This window comes from Aulonocara stuartgranti (assembly GCF_965226115.1).
Source record: "Aulonocara stuartgranti genome assembly, chromosome: 3".
In the NCBI taxonomy this organism is placed as follows: Eukaryota; Metazoa; Chordata; class Actinopteri; order Cichliformes; family Cichlidae; genus Aulonocara; species Aulonocara stuartgranti.
The window spans coordinates 37,780,045-37,797,431 of record NC_138941.1 but is presented as its reverse complement, the minus strand read 5'-3'; the positions used below and the strand labels follow the sequence as shown (position 1 = coordinate 37,797,431).

The following is a 17,387-nucleotide window of genomic DNA, read 5'->3' as shown; positions in this document are numbered from 1 at the left end:
TGTCACAACACTGATGCTCAGTAAAACCCCACAGTAATCAAGAACTCCCTCAAGAACTCTTGTTACGGAGAAAAGGAGGAGGGAGGAGGGAAGAGAAAGAGGAAGGGTTGCTCTACCAGGAAGGGTGTGTGTGTAAAGAATTACAAGAAAACCATATAAAGATGTCACACCACTTCCATATTTACCTGTTGGGTCACTTTGAGTTTGCTAAGGGTTTATAAGTAGTGTCATGCGCTACAAAACTAAAAGACTTTCATACAAGTAGGAATTTCTTTTTCTTCCCAAAAAGATGATTTGACTAAAGTAAAAAGAGGAGTTTTGATTTTGGAATAGGCCAAAATGTTATTTTAGACAGTTTGGTGTTGGCACAGGGTTTTCCAGTGGGTGCATTTTATCTTAAAGCTGATTGTTTCCGTTTATTAAAAGGGTTGATTCTTGGAAATGTTCAAGGTTTTCATCAGGGGTTATAAAGTCAGGTTTCACAACTGCAGTATCACTTAAAAAAAAAATCACTATTTACAAGTTAATCACGCTGTGACTTTTAGCTGTATTTATAGCTATATAAAATGCTCACTCAGATAATTGTCTCCCACTTTTTTTCTCACTCTGTCTTGGTGTAACCACTAGCTGAACGGGGATTGCCTGATCTTTTCTTGCAGAACAGCTAAGAAAATAACCCCCACATATATGATATACCGTATTTTCCGCACTATAAGGCACACTTAAAATCCTTTAATTTTCTCAAAAATCGACAGTGCGCCTAATAATCCGGTGTGCCTTATGTATGAATTCTGGTTGTGTTTACTGACCTTTAACCAATTTTACTTGATACACGGCAATCAAAAATCTGTCAAAAACTGTTTTAGTAAGCTTGCTAAGCTACGAAGCTGCACCGCTTGATAAATTGTCAGAGCATTACGGCTACCGTAGTCAGGAGCCTCACTGAGTAATCTGGGTCCAAAACTCCATCCGCTTCAGGTCCCAAAGTCAAACGAACACTGTTAAAGAGTTAAAACGGTCTAAATTATTTCATCTGTAATAAAATGATCAGTGTTGCTGCTTTACCAGGTGTAACAATTAAGTTTAACATCCAGGCATCTATGAAAACAGAATTTATTCAATTCAACGGAGTTAGAAGTTAGCAGGAAGTTAGCTCGCTAGCTTCCACCTAAACATGATATAGCATGTTCTGACTGAGAGATTTCTGAAAAAATAAAAATGTACAGCTCTGCTATCATTTCCAACATAAATGAAGACAGAAAACTAAGCAGTGACGTTTGTAGGGTTACTGAAGTTGGCCTAGCTGGTATATAATGATGTCCTACGTGATCGCTAGCGACACAGCTATGTTAGCATAACATAAACACAGTGAAGCTGGAGGATGAACGCTAACTTCTTTCCACTCGACAAAAGTTAATGTGAGGTTTCCTGATGGTTGGAGACAAATGCAATTGCATGGCAAGATGCTGTAAATGGACCAAACTTCAGTCAGGAGAACAACTGAGATAATCCATCCACAATACGAGGTTAGTCATTAATATACTGCAACAACATGGGAATAGAGCAGCTGCGAGAGAATTCAACATTAATGAATCAATGGTAGGGAAGTGGAGGAAGCAAGAAGAATGAGTTGAGTAAAGTTTGACTTATCTGACTGTTTTGTTTCACTTATTGCGCCTTATGGTCCAAAAATACAGTATTAATTTTTTACTCACTCTAATGGGTCTCCATATACCTCTAAACAGCTCCTCAATAACAACCTCTGTTGATTTCCCAATGTCACTCGTCAGTGCCACTTCTAATGTCTTCTTGGCCACTTAATGATTTCTTGTCTGTTTCATGCCGATAGTGAGAGGCCTATTTATAATACGTTTGCTTTGCGAGCCCCATGTGGATACTTAGTACAAACTGTGAGTCAATATGCCGATAGCCTTCACCTCCATGTTACTGTATTTTTTTTAATTTATTTTTTGCCGGGCTGCCTAGTCATTAAAGCCTACACGACATCGTTGTCAGGGCTCGACATCACTGTGCTTTGTGAGGCGATCGAGGAGACAGAATAGGGCAGAGAAACAAGGCCTTGATTGCAGATTAATGAATGTGCACACAGCTATTCACATACCAGAGTCATAATCCCACTACACAGCTGTTTTTTTTTTTTTTGTTTTTTTTTTCTTTCCCATGTCAAAAGATACATATGTGAATGCTTGTGACAAGCACGCATTCCTCTGTAATTGTCTGGAGTGTCACATTTCTGGGATTAACAGGATTGGGGAGGGGGGCTGGCATGGCTGGGCCTTTAGATTACTGGATCAGCAGTAGGAGTGGTTCATCAAATCTAAGAGGAACAATCACAAACAAGTCTGACTTATTGTGGTGGATGGAGTCGGCATGAATGGAGAAATCTTTGATCGGGGTATCTTGGGCGTGCACGCTTTGCGAACCCTTCGCTGGAGTATTTCCTTTGAACTTCACAGTGCAAGGTGGAAGTTCTCATCCACTTAAGACATAGGTGTCAAACTCTGGCCCACGGGCCAAATTTGGCCCGCAGCCTAATTACATTTGGCCCGCAAAGCCATAACAAATTACTATTAGAGCTGGCCTACTGGTATTATACAGCTAATATATATATTGTTTAGTATTAAGCTTTGCTTGTTCCATATTCAGTTTTTCAGCAAAACTTGTTTGAGTCCATAAGAAAAGATTCATTCTCATATCTGGAGGAATAAATATATTTCAATAAATATTAATGTTAGCCCGCGACTTTGTTCCAGTTTTGAATTTTGGCCCACTGTGTATTTGAGGTTGACACCCCTGACTTAAGAGGACAAAGTGCCTCACATTGAAAAGATTAGGATGTTCATCACAGCTCTAATGGTTTCACTGGCATAAAATCTATAGGCACCTCTGCACCATTGTATTTCAGAACAGATGCAATCAGCTTTAATTTCTGTAGCACATGAGGGAAAGTAGTATTGTGCTTGTGCACGTGTCTAATCACTGAACTGCCTGTGAATGATCGTCATCGGCTCTAAAGCGAGCGCTCTGAAGAATCAACTTGAGCAACATGTATGCAAAGAATATGTTGCCTCTTTTTTTTCTTTTTTCTTTTTTGGCCGTCCACTCCAGCAAAAGACCAAAACCAGAAAGTTTGAGCAGTGTGTCATTTATTAGTGTGAATGCTTGAAAAGCATTCACAGTATTGTTATTCGAATCTTTATTATTAGTGTGAATGCTTGAAAAGCATTCACAGTATTGTTCTTCTAATCTTTATTATTATATTTTATCTATTCCGTACGTTTTTTGAAAGCCTACTCCTTCAAAACCGTTCAACTTAGAAAAACCATTCAAACATCGTTAGATTCCTATTATTTTGGACATGATTGCTTGTATTTTTCTCATTTTTAACATTTATATTTTTAATTTTATTCAACTTTATTCAACAAAAATTTCCCATGTATTTCAATGGGGAGACCCTTCAAATTCTCATTCAACTTACTCATTTTTAAACTCTTACTACTTCCACATACATTGACATAGAGCCACCATTCAAACTTTAAAACGAAGACAAGACATTCAACTATTGAACTTGTATTTATCTTTTCAATATCTATTATACTTTTTCTTCAGTTCCAGTTTAAGTTTCATGATGTTTTTTCACCCGTTTCAAAATTTATAATGGGTGTGTATGGGACGGAATGTTGGGGCTAGAGTGAGGCAGCTCAACTGCTAGAGTGAGAGGAGCAAAAAAATTAATCTTAAAATCTTTTTTAAAACTGCTGCTGTGTCCGCAGCGTTTGCTCTACAGGTATGATTTTACCCTCAAAATGTAGCCATCGCTGTCCTCTTTCATCCAATGTGTTTACTATTGTACTAGGTGTTACGGTTCTTTCATAAATGTCACCAATGCACAGCCTCCTCCCTCCAACTCTTCCATAGACTCTAATGTTAAAATGGCTCAGAAGGTTGGTTTGAAAATCAGAAGAGCATGGTGTCTTTACACTGTCACCACGTCCATATAATAAACTCCACAGACATGAAAACTGAGAATTTGGTAGACTAGACATTGCTGTCGCTCACAGTGAAAGAATTTTGTCAATACGACTTTTACTTTTCATTTGGGAACGATTTGTTTCGGCCTGACTTTTCTGTTCATTTTAAGCAGCAAAAGTGAGGTGCATGTCTGTGTCCGTGTGTATGGAGCCATTGGGTGCGGTCACTATAGCAACCAGGCTCACACCTGCCTGCTTAACGAGCTCTCTCTGCCACTCTGCCAAAATTCATCTTAAACACTTCTCTTTCAACTGCTGCTGTGTCCACAGTGTTAAAGCCATCATTTTACCCTCAAAACGTTGTTCTCTTTCCAACATCTTGTCTTTCAAAGCTCAGAGATGTAAACTTTTTAAACTGTGTGGATCCAAGTGGAGGGATCACATTTTAGTCATTCAGTGATTCAAAGAATATGAACTTTTAATATTCATTCGATGTTTTCTGACTCTAAATTTTCTTTTCTCATTTCTTAGGGTTTTCTAATTTACAATTAAAACATTTTCAGCTTTTTTCCAACTTCTTCTTCTGTGTAACCTTCAGCTTTTAGCAGTTCAGCACTTTTGTTTTCAGGTTAAATTTGTTTTTGTTTTTTATCTCATTCAAAATTTTTAACTTAAATTCAGTAATTAATTCATTTCAGTGCATACATTCAGATTCAAGCATTCACACTGCAGTTTCTTCAGAAAATGCACTTTCTAGTTATATTTTATTCTGTATTCCGTACGTTTTTTGTAATCCTATAACTTCAAAACCGTTCAACTTAGAAAAACCATTCAAACACCGTTAGATTCCTATTCTTTTGAACAACACTGCTTCTATTTTTCATATTTTTAACATTTATATTTTTAATTTTATTCAACTTTATTCAACAAAAATTTATAATGTATTTCAATGGGGAGACCCTTCAAATCCTCATTCAACTTACTCATTTTTAAACTCTTACTACTTCCACATACATTGACATAGAGCCACCATTCAAACTTTAAAACGAAGACAAGACATTCAACTATTCAACTTGTATTTATCTTTTCAATATCTATTATACTTTTTCTTCAGTTCCAGTTTAAGTTTCATGATGTTTTTTCACCCGTTTCAGAGTTTATAATGGGTGTGTATGGGACGGAATGTTGGGGCTAGAGTGAGACAGCTCAACTGCTAGAGTGAGAGGAGCAAAAAAATTAATCTTAAAATCTTTTTTAAAACTGCTGCTGTGTCCACAGCGTTTGCTCTACATGTATGATTTTACCCTCAAAACGTAGCCATCGCTGTCCTCTTTCATCCAATGTGTTTACTATTGTCCTAGGTGTTATGGTTCTTTCGTAAATGTCACCAATGCACAGCCTCCTCCCTCCAACTCTTCCATAGACTCTAATGTTAAAATGGCTCAGAAGGTTCGTTTGAAAATCAGAAGAGCATGGTGTCTTTCCACTGTCACCACGTCCATATAATAAACTCCACAGGCATGAAAACTGAGAATTCAGTAGACTAGAAGCTGCTGTCACTCACGGTGAAAGAATTTTGTCAATACGACTTTTACTTTTCATTTGGGAACGATTTGTTTTGGCCTGACTTTTCTGTTCATTTTAAGCAGCAAAAGTGAGGCGCATGTCTGTGTACGTGTGTATGGAGCCATTGGGTGCGGTCACTATAGCAACCAGGCTCACACCTGCCTGCTTAACGAGCTCTGCCTGCCACTGTACCAAGATTCATCTTAAACACTTCTCTTTCAACTGCTGCTGTGTCCACAGTGTTAAAGCCATCATTTTACCCTCAAAACGTCGCCATCGTTGTTCTTTTTCCAACATCTTGTCTTTCGAAGCTCAGAGATGTAAACTTTTTAAACTGTGTGGGTCCAAGTGGAGGGATCACATTTTAGTCATTCAGTGATTCAAAGAATATGACCTTTTAATATTCTTTCAGATGTTTTCTGACTCTAAATGTTCTTTTCTCATTTCTTAGGTTTTTCTAATTTACAATTAAAACATTTTCAGCTTTTTTCCAACTTCTTCTTCTGTGTAACCTTCAGCTTTTAGCAGTTCAGCACTTTTGTTTTCAGGTTAAATTCGGGTTTTTTTTTTTTATCTCATTCAAAATTTTTAACTTAAATTCAGTAATTATTTCATTTCAATACATACATTCAGATTCAAGCATTCACACTGCAGTTTCTTCAGAAAATGCACTTTCTAGTTATTATTCTATTTTATTATTATCTATTCCGTACGTTTTTTGAAAGCCTACTCCTTCAAAACCGTTCAACTTAGAAAAACCATTCAAACACCGTTAGATTCCTATTCTTTTGGACAACATTGCTTCTATTTTTCTCATTTTTAACATTTATATTTTTAATTTTATTCAACTTTTTTCAACAAAAATTTATAATGTATTTCAATGGGGAGACCCTTCAAATTCTCATTCAACTTCCTCCTCTTTAAACTGTATCTACTTCCACATACATTGACATAGAGCCACCATTCAAACTTTAAAACGAAGACAAGACATTCAACTATTCAACTTGTATTTATCTTTTCAATATCTATTATACTTTTTCTTCAGTTCCAGTTTAAGTTTCATGATGTTTTTTCACCCGTTTCAGAGTTTATAATGGGTGTGTATGGGACGGGATGTTGGGGCTAGAGTGAGGCAGCTCAACTGCTAGAGTGAGAGGAGCAACAAAATTAATCTTAAAATCTTTTTTAAAACTGCTGCTGTGTCCACAGCGTTTGCTCTACAGGTATGATTTTACCCTCAAAATGTAGCCATGGCTGTCCTCTTTCATCCAATGTGTTTACTATTGTACTAGGTGTTATGGTTCTTTCATAAATGTCACCAATGCACAGCCTCCTCCCTCCAACTCTTCCATAGACTCTAATGTTAAAATGGCTCAGAAGGTTCGTTTGAAAATCAGAAGAGCATGGTGTCTTTACACTGTCACCACGTCCATATAATAAGCTCCACAGGCATGAAAACTGAGAATTAGGTAGACTAGACATTGCTGTCGCTCACGGTGAAAGAATTTTGTCAATACGACTTTTACTTTTCATTTGGGAGCGATTTGTTTCGGCCTGACTTTTCTGTTCATTTTAAGCAGCAAAAGTGAGGCGCATGTCTGTGTACGTGTGTATGGAGCCATTGGGTGCGGTCACTATAGCAACCAGGCTCACACCTGCCTGCTTAACGAGCTCTGCCTGCCACTGTACCAAGATTCATCTTAAGCACTTCTCTTTCAACTGCTGCTGTGTCCACAGTGTTACAGCCATCATTTTACCCTCAAATTGTCGCCATTATTGTTCTCTTTCCAACACAGTGTCTTTCAAAGCTCAGGCATTTAAATTTTTTCAACTGTGTGGATCAAAGTGGAGGGATCACATTTTAGTCATTCAGTGATTCAAAGAATATGACCTTTTAATATTCATTCAGATGTTTTCTGACTCTAAATGTTCTTTTCTCATTTCTTAGGGTTTTCTAATTTACATTTAAAACATTTTCAGTTTTTTTCCAACTCCTCCTTCTGTGTAACCTTCAGCTTTTAGCAGTTCAGCACCTTTGTTTTCAGGTTAAATTTGTTTTGTTTTTTTGTTTTTTTTTTTATCTCATTCAATATTTTTAACTCAAAATTCAGCAATTAATTCATTTCAGTGCATACATTCAGATTCAAGCATTCACACTGCAGTTTCTTCAGAAAATGCACTTTCTAGTTTAGTTTTGCTCTCTGGTGATAGGCGTCCTGTCGTCGTCCCCCGCAAGTCTTTTTATCCAGCTTTATGAATTATATTTTTTTTCTGTAGTAAAACGCCCTGTGCATCTCTCACTTTTCTGAAAGTACACCTCAAATTTCACCTTGGCAGCGGTGCTGCCCAGGAGCAAAAGAAATGGAAAACATTCATTTTCTCAGCTTTCCACTGAGAGGGGAGAAGGAAATGATGCAGGGTGAGAGAGAGGTGCTTAAGTCAGTGGGTGAGCGCACGTGTGTGTGACTGTAACCGCGTAGGCAGGTGGCTTTGTGTTTGTGTGTCTGCGTACTGGGAGGGAAGACAGAATGCTGCAATTTAATCGATCTGCACGTTTGAAAGTTATCTTCTTAATTCTAAGGACTTCTTGAGCTCATGTTGAATACTGAACAGTGAAGAGTGAAGCCAAAGGAGGGTTAGATTAAAAAAAAAAAAAACGGAGACAAGTGAACATGACAACTTAAGACGAAGCAGGCGGGAGGTGAGAAAAGCTTGAGGGAAGATGCTGAAATGAAGGAGAAGTCAAGTGCGAAGCTGTAGAAGATTAGTGAGCTGCAGCTACACAACGGTGACGCTGAAGGAGACGCGAGGAGGAGGAGGAGGTTGTTTTGGAACAGGAGCTCCTGGAGAGGTGAAAGATGGAGGCTGGCAGGGTGGAGGAAAAAACACATGAAATGAAGAAAATATGGGCGTGAAAAACACAAGCTGCTCGCAGCAGGCGATGTCTGACAGACTGTTATGCCATCCCCACCGCAAACCCCCCACCCTCGCCAACACTTGTAATACCTGTCGAGGCGTGAGCGTGAGAGCAAGCCGTCTTTTACTTGTACTGCTTTTACTACTTTGCCTCGTGTCCTTGTAAGAACATCCTTCAAAGTGGAGGTATCAGGTTGTCGTTATGTCCGCGAGGGGATACTTACTGTGCCATAAATGAGCTTTAATTAGTCTCAGACCTTTGCTGACCTCTAGCATCTTTTGAGGAATTGGGACGACATCAACGAATCTCTGGCCACACGTGTCACTGCGATATACACAGGGAAAGTCATTTCACAGCAGGGATAGCAAAGTAGGTGAGAGCAAATGTTCAACAAAAACATCAAATGAGGCAGCGACACATGAGGGCGATGTAATGTGTCGGTGTTACTTTTCATGGCATTTTATTATTCTGATTGAAAACAGACGTTTGTTAAATTGATTTGTCACAATGCCACTGTTTAACTCGGTATCACTCGCCCCAAAGAGCCAATTGAGCACCTTTTTCTAAAACACTTGACTTTATTTGTATGTACTTGGTATAAAATTCACAATAATACATTTCCTTGCATATAAGAAGTTAGCTAACAGTTAGCATCTTGTAAAATCTAGCATTAGCAAAAAAAAAACCCCATTTGATTATAGTTAAATTTAATTTACTTTATACTTAATTTAAAGCGACAGCGTTGATTTGTGAGGAATTTGTTTACTCTTCTCTCTGAAGTTGGCGTAATCGGGTCGTTAATTGATGACGTGACGAATCCTACTTCCGGGCCTAAAGTAGTCTGCGTTTAATATGGCTTTTGTGTTGTTAACATGTTTAATGTTTTGTATTTTCTTCTATTTAATCTCAAAAAGCTCCTAAAACAGTCAGTGATCACTGTTGACCTCCCTCGGATTACCGCTAATCATTTATTTAAGCTCAGTTTTTAAAACCTTAGGATGTAACTACAGCCCAGCCCATGCAGCAGTATATGAATGACTAACCTCGTATTGTGGATGGATTATCTCAGTTGTTCTCCTGGCTGAAGTTTGGTCCTTTTACAGCATCCTGCCATGCGATTACATTTGTTTCTGACCACCGAGAACACTCACGTTAACTTTTATCGAGTGGAAAAAAGTTAGCTTGTTTATATTATGCTAACATAGCTGTGTCGCTAGCGGTCACGTAGCACATCATTATATAGCAGCTAGCCCAACTTCAGTAACCCTACAAACGTCACTGCTGTTTAGTTTTCTGTCTTCATTTATGCTGGAAGTGATAACAGAGCTGTACGTTTTAATTTGTTTCCAAAACCCCGCAGTCAGGACATGCTATATTGTATTTAGATAGAAGCTAGCGAGCTAACTTCCTGCTAACTTCTAACTCCGTTAAATGTCATAAATTCCGTTTTCATGGATGCCTGGATGTTAAATTCAATTGTTACACCTGGTAGAGCAGAACGCTGATCATTTTATTAAAGATGAAAGACTTTAGACAGTTTTTCAACTCTCAGTAATGCCATAGTGATCGTTTGATATATGGACCTGCAGCGGAGTTTAGGCCCAGACACGGCTAGTGACGTCAGACTGAACAACCGGATTGACTATTTAACTTAGGTTTTGCTTTTTAAGCTAAGCTAGGCTAATTGCCTTGTGACTTCACCTTCGTACTGAACAAACAGACCTTAAAGTAGCATCCTCCGGCTGAGCTAACCGTTAGAAAGCCAACATTATTTCTCCTAAAACAATTTCTTTATTTTACTTTTCAGCCTGATGTGTTATTTGAATGGAAGCTAATTGTATAAGAAACACTTATTTTATGCTAAGGTTAGCTTTTAAGCTTACAGTCAAACAGAAAGACTAAACATCTGTGTGTCTTCCACTGTTCGCCTCTCATAAACCAACATCTGGAAGTAAAAGGGAGTACTAAACATTTTAAACCCAAAAGAGGAGTGCAGTCAGGCCTGTGCACATTTCCTTCCTACAATGCTCTGCATAATATATCTGACATTTACATGAGCAGTGCAGAACTTACCGCCGCTGAGGCTCTAGGCAGCCTCTGTAAACATCGAGAGCATGCACGCCCCGGACATCACGTTGCATTTGAAAATGTGCAGCGGCCGCACAATAAAGTACCCTTGTCGTTGTCAGTGTACAGTATGTGGCCGTCGGCGCATCTGACACGAGGAGCCCCGTCAGACTGACTGAAAGCCCTTTCGTCTGTCACCATGGTGATCCGCAGGCTAAAACCGAGGAGTCGCTCTTCTAGCAGTTTGAAATTCATCTTCAGTATGTAGCAGTCAGAAGTCATCTGTGCTTAAATAAGAAGTTAAAATGACACTGAATGTGAGCTTGCATTTTAAATACTGTGGGGTGTTTTCACTACATCTAGTCGTTGAAGGTTTACAAAAGATGTCTCTCACATGTGTCTGTAGCCCACAGTGACCTCTTTAAAACACTTACTTTGTCACATTAGCAATTTAAAACCCAGCGGCAAAGTGTAGCTCACTAAAGTACACGCAAGTACTGTTCCTAAGTACAAAGTTATATTTAATACTTCTACAGCACTTCGTGTCAGAGCGAGATACTGTACTGTTTACACTGGTTCAAGTTTACCATCAGCCTTCATCTGTCAGGCTTCAAAATGGTTGATTGACTAGGCAGTACTTCCATCCTTTCACCTGTGCTCCTAACCTTAATAATTAAATAAAAAAATATTAGACATTATTATTGATTTTTAATGTGAAATTATTATTAGCATATTTATTAGCTTTGTGTTATTAATTCCCTGACATGTCCAAAACAGGCCATGTTGCTTCCCTCAACACTCCTGTTAAGCCAACTTTCTTCCAACTGACTGATTGGCTTTGAACAGGTAGGTGTGGTTGCTGCGCTCTCCACAGACGACAGCAGGTTCACACCAAGCACAGAAGTGAAAGAGTCTGGAGATGCCGTGGCGAACGTGATGCCGCCTGCAGCATAACCCAGCATGACTGGGTTGGGGGAAGCAGTTGAGCTGTATCGTGCTAATCTGAGCATACATCCTATTAAAGGGGACTTCACGCCTCCCTCGTGGAGTCTGTTTGGTCAGAAAGGCTCTGTCAGTGCTCCTCCTGCTCCTGTTTACACAAAGGAGCAGACACTGGTCCTGCTGATGGGTTTGATGCCCTTCTGCGGTCATGTCCAGCTCTCCGCGCCTGACTGTATAGCCTCCATAGCATTAAGACAAAGCGAACCTCCCTGCAGTCATACATATTGATGTGCTGATCGCTTTTGGGGGTTGTCTTGTTTCCTCTGAAAAGCGATTTACAGGTGAAGTGGTTTCTCCTTCCTAACAATAAAGACTGATACCCCTGAACTTTACCTGAGCATGTTCTTTACCCTCGTGATCAAGTTGTAGTTATATTTTTTTGAGCAGTCTATGACCATTGTAACTCTAGCAGTGACTTTTCTGGTCTTGCTCTCTCACAGCTACGTCTACGACCCCTCAGCTCCAGTGGACATGAGGAAGAGCGACTCCACAGGCAGCTCGCTCTACCAGCCCCATCGCCGCCCGGGCGGGGCCCCAAACAGAGACCTATATGGTGAGGCCAAGCAGAAGCATGGCTTTCATAACATGGCTTACAGCAAGTCCAATGAGAGCACACTAAAACTAGAAGTTGACAACAACCATGTCAACCAAAGACTGCACCGTCAGGGGAGTATACCACCGACAGAGGGAGGGCTCTACATCATCCAGCCACAAGGGGTGGGGCAGCAATGGATGACGCAGGAAAAAGGTCTGAGCCAGGTGCCCGTGTACCCCAGCGTAGAGAATTACGAGATCCAGAGGAGCCAAGCGACGAGTAACGGATGGACCAGCTCCGAGCACCGGCTCAGCAGCCCAGAGCTTTCAGCAGACGAGATAGACGAGGGTGTGGGAGGGACCCCGGAGTACCTGTGTGACACGGGGGATGAGGGCAGCGTCTTGTCAGTGGACATCCAAACCAGCAACACCAGCTTGTCCTCAGGGGGCACGAGGGACGAGCTCACGCTGACAAAGACTCCCGACGTCTCCACGATGGAGAGCGGGATCTCGGTGTCGAAGAGCGAGGACGAGGAGCAGGAGGTGCAGAGCATCACGGACTCGATGGTGGCAGAGGCTCTCGCTGCTCTGGAGGCCGCCACGGCAGGAGAGGACTATGAGTGAAGGGCGAATGCGCTCACCCACCACATAAAAAAACTCTGAGGACTCAAAAGAGCATCAAAACCACGATGAGACGTTGCCACGCTTCTGGAGAATAACGCTCACATCTAAGAACGCGGGAATGAATGGAAACTCTGTTTACAACAAAGATATATTTTTGAACCCTTGGATAATTTTTTTTAAGCTGTGGTTATACTGACAGAAGATAATGTGTGCCTTTTGAAGGAGGCTACATTTCCAAAGCTGCAAGTTTTGCATGAAGCCACAACCAAAGAGACATCAGAGTGCACGCTGAGTTTGACCTGCAGTGCACCCAACACTCCGCACAGTCCCAATAAGCCTGGATGTGCTCGTCCACACACACACACACACAGTTAGCGATACACCACATGTTGCTTTTATCATGTTTGGATCTTAGTGTTTCTTCTGCAAACACAGTCCCTGCCATAGGCTGTACAGGAACCGAGCACATGGATAAGGAGAGGTCATCATGGTTTTGTTCCTTATATTTTGTTCTGCTGTTATTTATAAAATCGTACTGCTTTCTAAAATTTATCTACTGAATATTCCGTAAATGAAGGATGAGGAGCTGTCTTTTAATCGAGGCTTATTCACTCGCTGATCGTCGCTATTATGCACGTTATGACTGTGTGAAAACATTTCATAAACAAGACCATTTATTCTAATCAATGTGAATGTAAGATCAGCTAAGGTCAAACTGCTGCTGAGTGAACCTCAGAGGGGTCATAGCTTCACCCTCTTAGCTTTTTACTTTTAATTTTTATTCCACTTTAAGGCTTCTCGTCCAGCCTGTGACGTTAGCTCAGCTCGGTGATGACCTAACTGAGGCTGGGCAGCAGTACAGAGTGCTTTTTTTAACGCCAGCCTCCCACGTGGCTGCTCAGTGTTCACCATAGCTCCATAACCAAGTACACGCTTCTGTCTCTATTCACTGAATCTCATACAAATGTAAGCCAAATCCAGCTCTCGAAGGTCTTATAGCTATCTTTATCAGTACTTTGGTTTTGGAACCGCACTCAAGTAATGTTGATTAATCACAAATAATAAATAAGCTGTTCTGATCAGTTGCGTTTTAATTTTATTTTCCCTATTTGCCCCCATTTCAGTCATGGTTTGGCTGCCAAATGATTTCTATTTGTTTGTATTGTAAATTAAAATAAAAGTACTTGAAAAATTGTGTCTAATTTGTGTATCTTGTGGATTTAACGCTACACTTGACAGCTAGCTGAAAGAGGACACAGTCCTAAGATTTTATCTTTCTCTCACTGAGTTTTTGGACCTGGAGAGATCTGCGTGTTGATTGAACGTTTATAGAATTATAAACTAAACGAGTTCAGTACTCGAACTTCTTGTAATCGCTACGTTAACAACAATGTAAAATGGATATTCACAGTATTTAAAGTTTCACAACTTCCTGTTGCAGACATTAAATTTTAAAGAATACAAACGAATAACTGCTACTTTAATGTGCCTGAATTAAAGCCCCGCTTGAACTCAGCGTGCAGTAGATTCCTACATGTCAAAGTAAGCCTCTGCTTTCCTGTGGAGGCCTCATCTGTTGGCTGCCCCTCCTTGACCTGCATCTGCAGATCTCTGGACAGAGAAAGAGCCCAACGCTACTGAGATTAGCAGCAAGCAGACTTTTGGACTGAGTGAATGAATGTCTGAAAATGACTGCTGTGTTCTCCAAAAGTTGATTCTGTTCATCTGGACGTAGCGTTTTCAGTGGGAGAAACGTTTCGTCACTCATCCAAGTGACTTCTTCAGTCTCAGCTGACTGCAGGTTTCCCCCAATCTTATAAACAGTACATTTGCATAATGACTGAAACCAGCCCACTGAAGGAACAAAATCTCATGACCATTGATGTTACGGCCAGGGGTCTAGTATTCAAAAGTTGTAAATGAATAGTCCAGTGGCTGTAATTGTACAGGAGTAACACAAGTAGCACAGCTCCTGTAAGTAACCCAGCAGGTTTCTAACTATGATGTTAAAAACTGCTCTGCTGGGGACCGACAGTTCAAACAGCTCAGATCTTTCAAAATATTCTCCATCACCTAACGCTCACAAAATAAGACATAAAATCATCCTCACAGAAGCTCTTCTTATGTCAGCAGACGTGCCAGATAACAGCTTGGTTGCCAAAGGGAAAGTGGTCGTTTCCCTAAGGAGGCAGATTTTTGCCAACCTAAGGGCATGGAAAAATACTGCTCCAGTCACTACTCGTGATTTTCCTCCGCACCAATTCTGTTACACAATTAAAACATCCAATAAACTATACCAGTGACGAACAGATGACATACCGAACACATTTTTAAAGCGTTGCCATTCACCACAACATCTAAGCGTTTGTTTATGAATGCCGCTTCGCTCCCGTCTTCATAATAAGTGTGATCACCGTGGGACTCGGGTGTTTAAACCTCGCCATCGCAGCAGTTAGAGCCTCAGCGGGCAGCGTCCAGGGCCTCGGGGCCTCGGCTAATGAACACCTGTGGGTGTTTGCTTGAACCCCACACTAGCTCACGTACACACCTCAGGAACTTCCACAGCAGCCAATAATCCTGATCGACACTGAGAGGCTCTCGGTGTCTTTGTGAGCACAAGAGGTGGAACAGAGCCCCCCAAAATAGCTCTTTCTTTGGTGATTTATCTCCTCCTCTCAGCCGCCGCCTTTCCATCTTCATCCCTCTGCGCTCCTCTTCGTGTTATAGTGCGCTCTTTATTTAAACCTTTGGATTTTTGGCTAGTTCATTGGTTTTACATGAAATTTTCAACTTTTAAATTCATTGGTTTATTAAGATACGCCTGTTTCGAGCAGGTGATGTTGCTAGTTTTTTACCCGCTCACCACGATCCCGTGGGTCTGTCAGACTGTATCTCTCCCTCTCTGACTTTTCACTAAAATCCCTTAGCACGTCCCACTCACCGCTGAGTTTGAGACGTTGCAGGAAAACCACAGAAGAGCAGAGGCGGTTTCATGTCACATACGGCGTGCTGCACCACAGCGGGATAGACTACCAGACTCCAATCCACACTGAGGCCTGTGTGCGAATGCATTCACAGTTTAGCCAAAGCTTTGATCCAAAAATGCCTCTGAGGGAGCGAACAGTACAGCCTGTTATGTTTTTATTTTTACTTTTCCCCCCACGGACAACATCATTTGTGCATTGCAGTGGGCGGCTGTTCAGCTACCAGGTGAAATCACAAGCGAAGCACAAATGAGCACAAAAGCTCGTTGGCGGGCTGTTTTTTGTGTTGTTGTTGTTTTTAAGAAATCAAAAAGAGCAGTTTTCTTTATGAACTTCTGAATGTACACCCTGCTTCTCAACGTTACGGACAAAGACATTAAAGACAAAAAATGTTCCCGTGCAGCGTGATGACAACAGGATCTGCTTAATCAAACCAGTGACTCATCTTTCCATCAGAGCCGAGCTCGCCTAGTGCGTCACCGCCTCACTTTGATCCTTTCACTCGGTTCAAGGATACACAGAAAGGTAGATTATACACTCTGCACAGGCAGATAAATAACAGCTGAGGCTTTACCTGCACACAAACAGCAGAGCACGAAGTTTGAAAAGAGACGTGTCGGTGTGAGCAACTTTTATCGGCGAGCGTAACATCAGCACAAGCTACGTGTTATTGTTTGTGCAGAAAGGGAACATGTGAGCTGCTGTCAGCTGAGAAGAGGCATCGACGAGCAGAGGAGGGTAGAAGCCTTTTTCAGTTTCATAATATCCCAAAATTTCCAAGTTCACCTACAGTTGAAAATCCGAATCTTTTAACACATAAGCAAAAAGTAAAAAAAGATAATCAGGATAAAAACAAGCAAACATAAACAGCACTTTATGAGGGGCATAATTCTGAGTTTTCTCACTAAGACTGACTCATCTCCTTAATAACAGGATTATGTACTTATATCATCCTTTGGATCAGCGATGGCCCAAATTAACTTCTAACGCACTGCTTGTTTTATTCCACATCCATGCTTTTACTTTTTTAAATGTAGTGACCACCTCAAAACTACTAAAATCATCTTTAAAAAAAAAAAAATTCTCCAGTCTTTAGCAATTACTAGATTTCTAAATCTTTATTTTTTTGCTCTTGCAGAAATTAAAAACTAAAAATAAAGCAACATTTGTATGCGTATGCATGTATTTCCTGTACAATCTGTTGAGCTTTGGTTCAGGAAGCTTTCTAGTTTCGGTTTGTGTCCGAGTGCTACTGACCTATCACATTTTAACAGGCTTTAAATAAGCGAATCCACAGCTACGAGCAGAGGGCAGAACAGGAAGTCCTAATCGAGACAGCTGCGGCCGGTTATCTGGATATCTGGGCTACAGACTGTATGCAAAGGATGGCCAGTGAATGATCTCTTGCTCATTGACTCAATCAGCAGTTTCAAAACTGAATAAAATGCTGTCAAAGCGCCCTGTTTGAGTCAAAAAAGGAGGCTGAATGTGTGCACACTCATTTGTCTTGATGCATGCTCAGTCATCCAGGTAAGTAAATCCCAAAAGGTTGATTCTGCTCATCACTTGTTTGACTGACAAAACGTTTCTCCGACTGAAAATGCTACGTCCAGAGAAACCGAATCAACGTTTTGGGATGCACTCATTGTTAACGAAGGTTCATTTTCAAGTTGTTAGCCAGCGACTGTGCAGTGTCCTCAG

The 17,387-nt window shown here is 40.7% G+C and overlaps 1 protein-coding gene across 2 annotated transcripts in view; it reads left to right on the top strand.

The window, feature by feature from the left end:
• Positions 1-13,904, top strand: part of LOC309704026 (uncharacterized protein) — a 34,302-nt gene extending 20,398 nt beyond the window's left edge. For both annotated transcript variants that reach the window (XM_082528979.1, XM_082528980.1), the window contains one exon: positions 11,985-13,904. In XM_082528979.1, the coding sequence (XP_082385105.1) occupies positions 11,985-12,702 (718 nt within the window). In that variant the 3' untranslated portion in view covers positions 12,703-13,904. The remainder of the gene's footprint in view (positions 1-11,984) is intronic.
• The last annotated feature ends 3,483 nt before the right edge of the window (positions 13,905-17,387 follow it).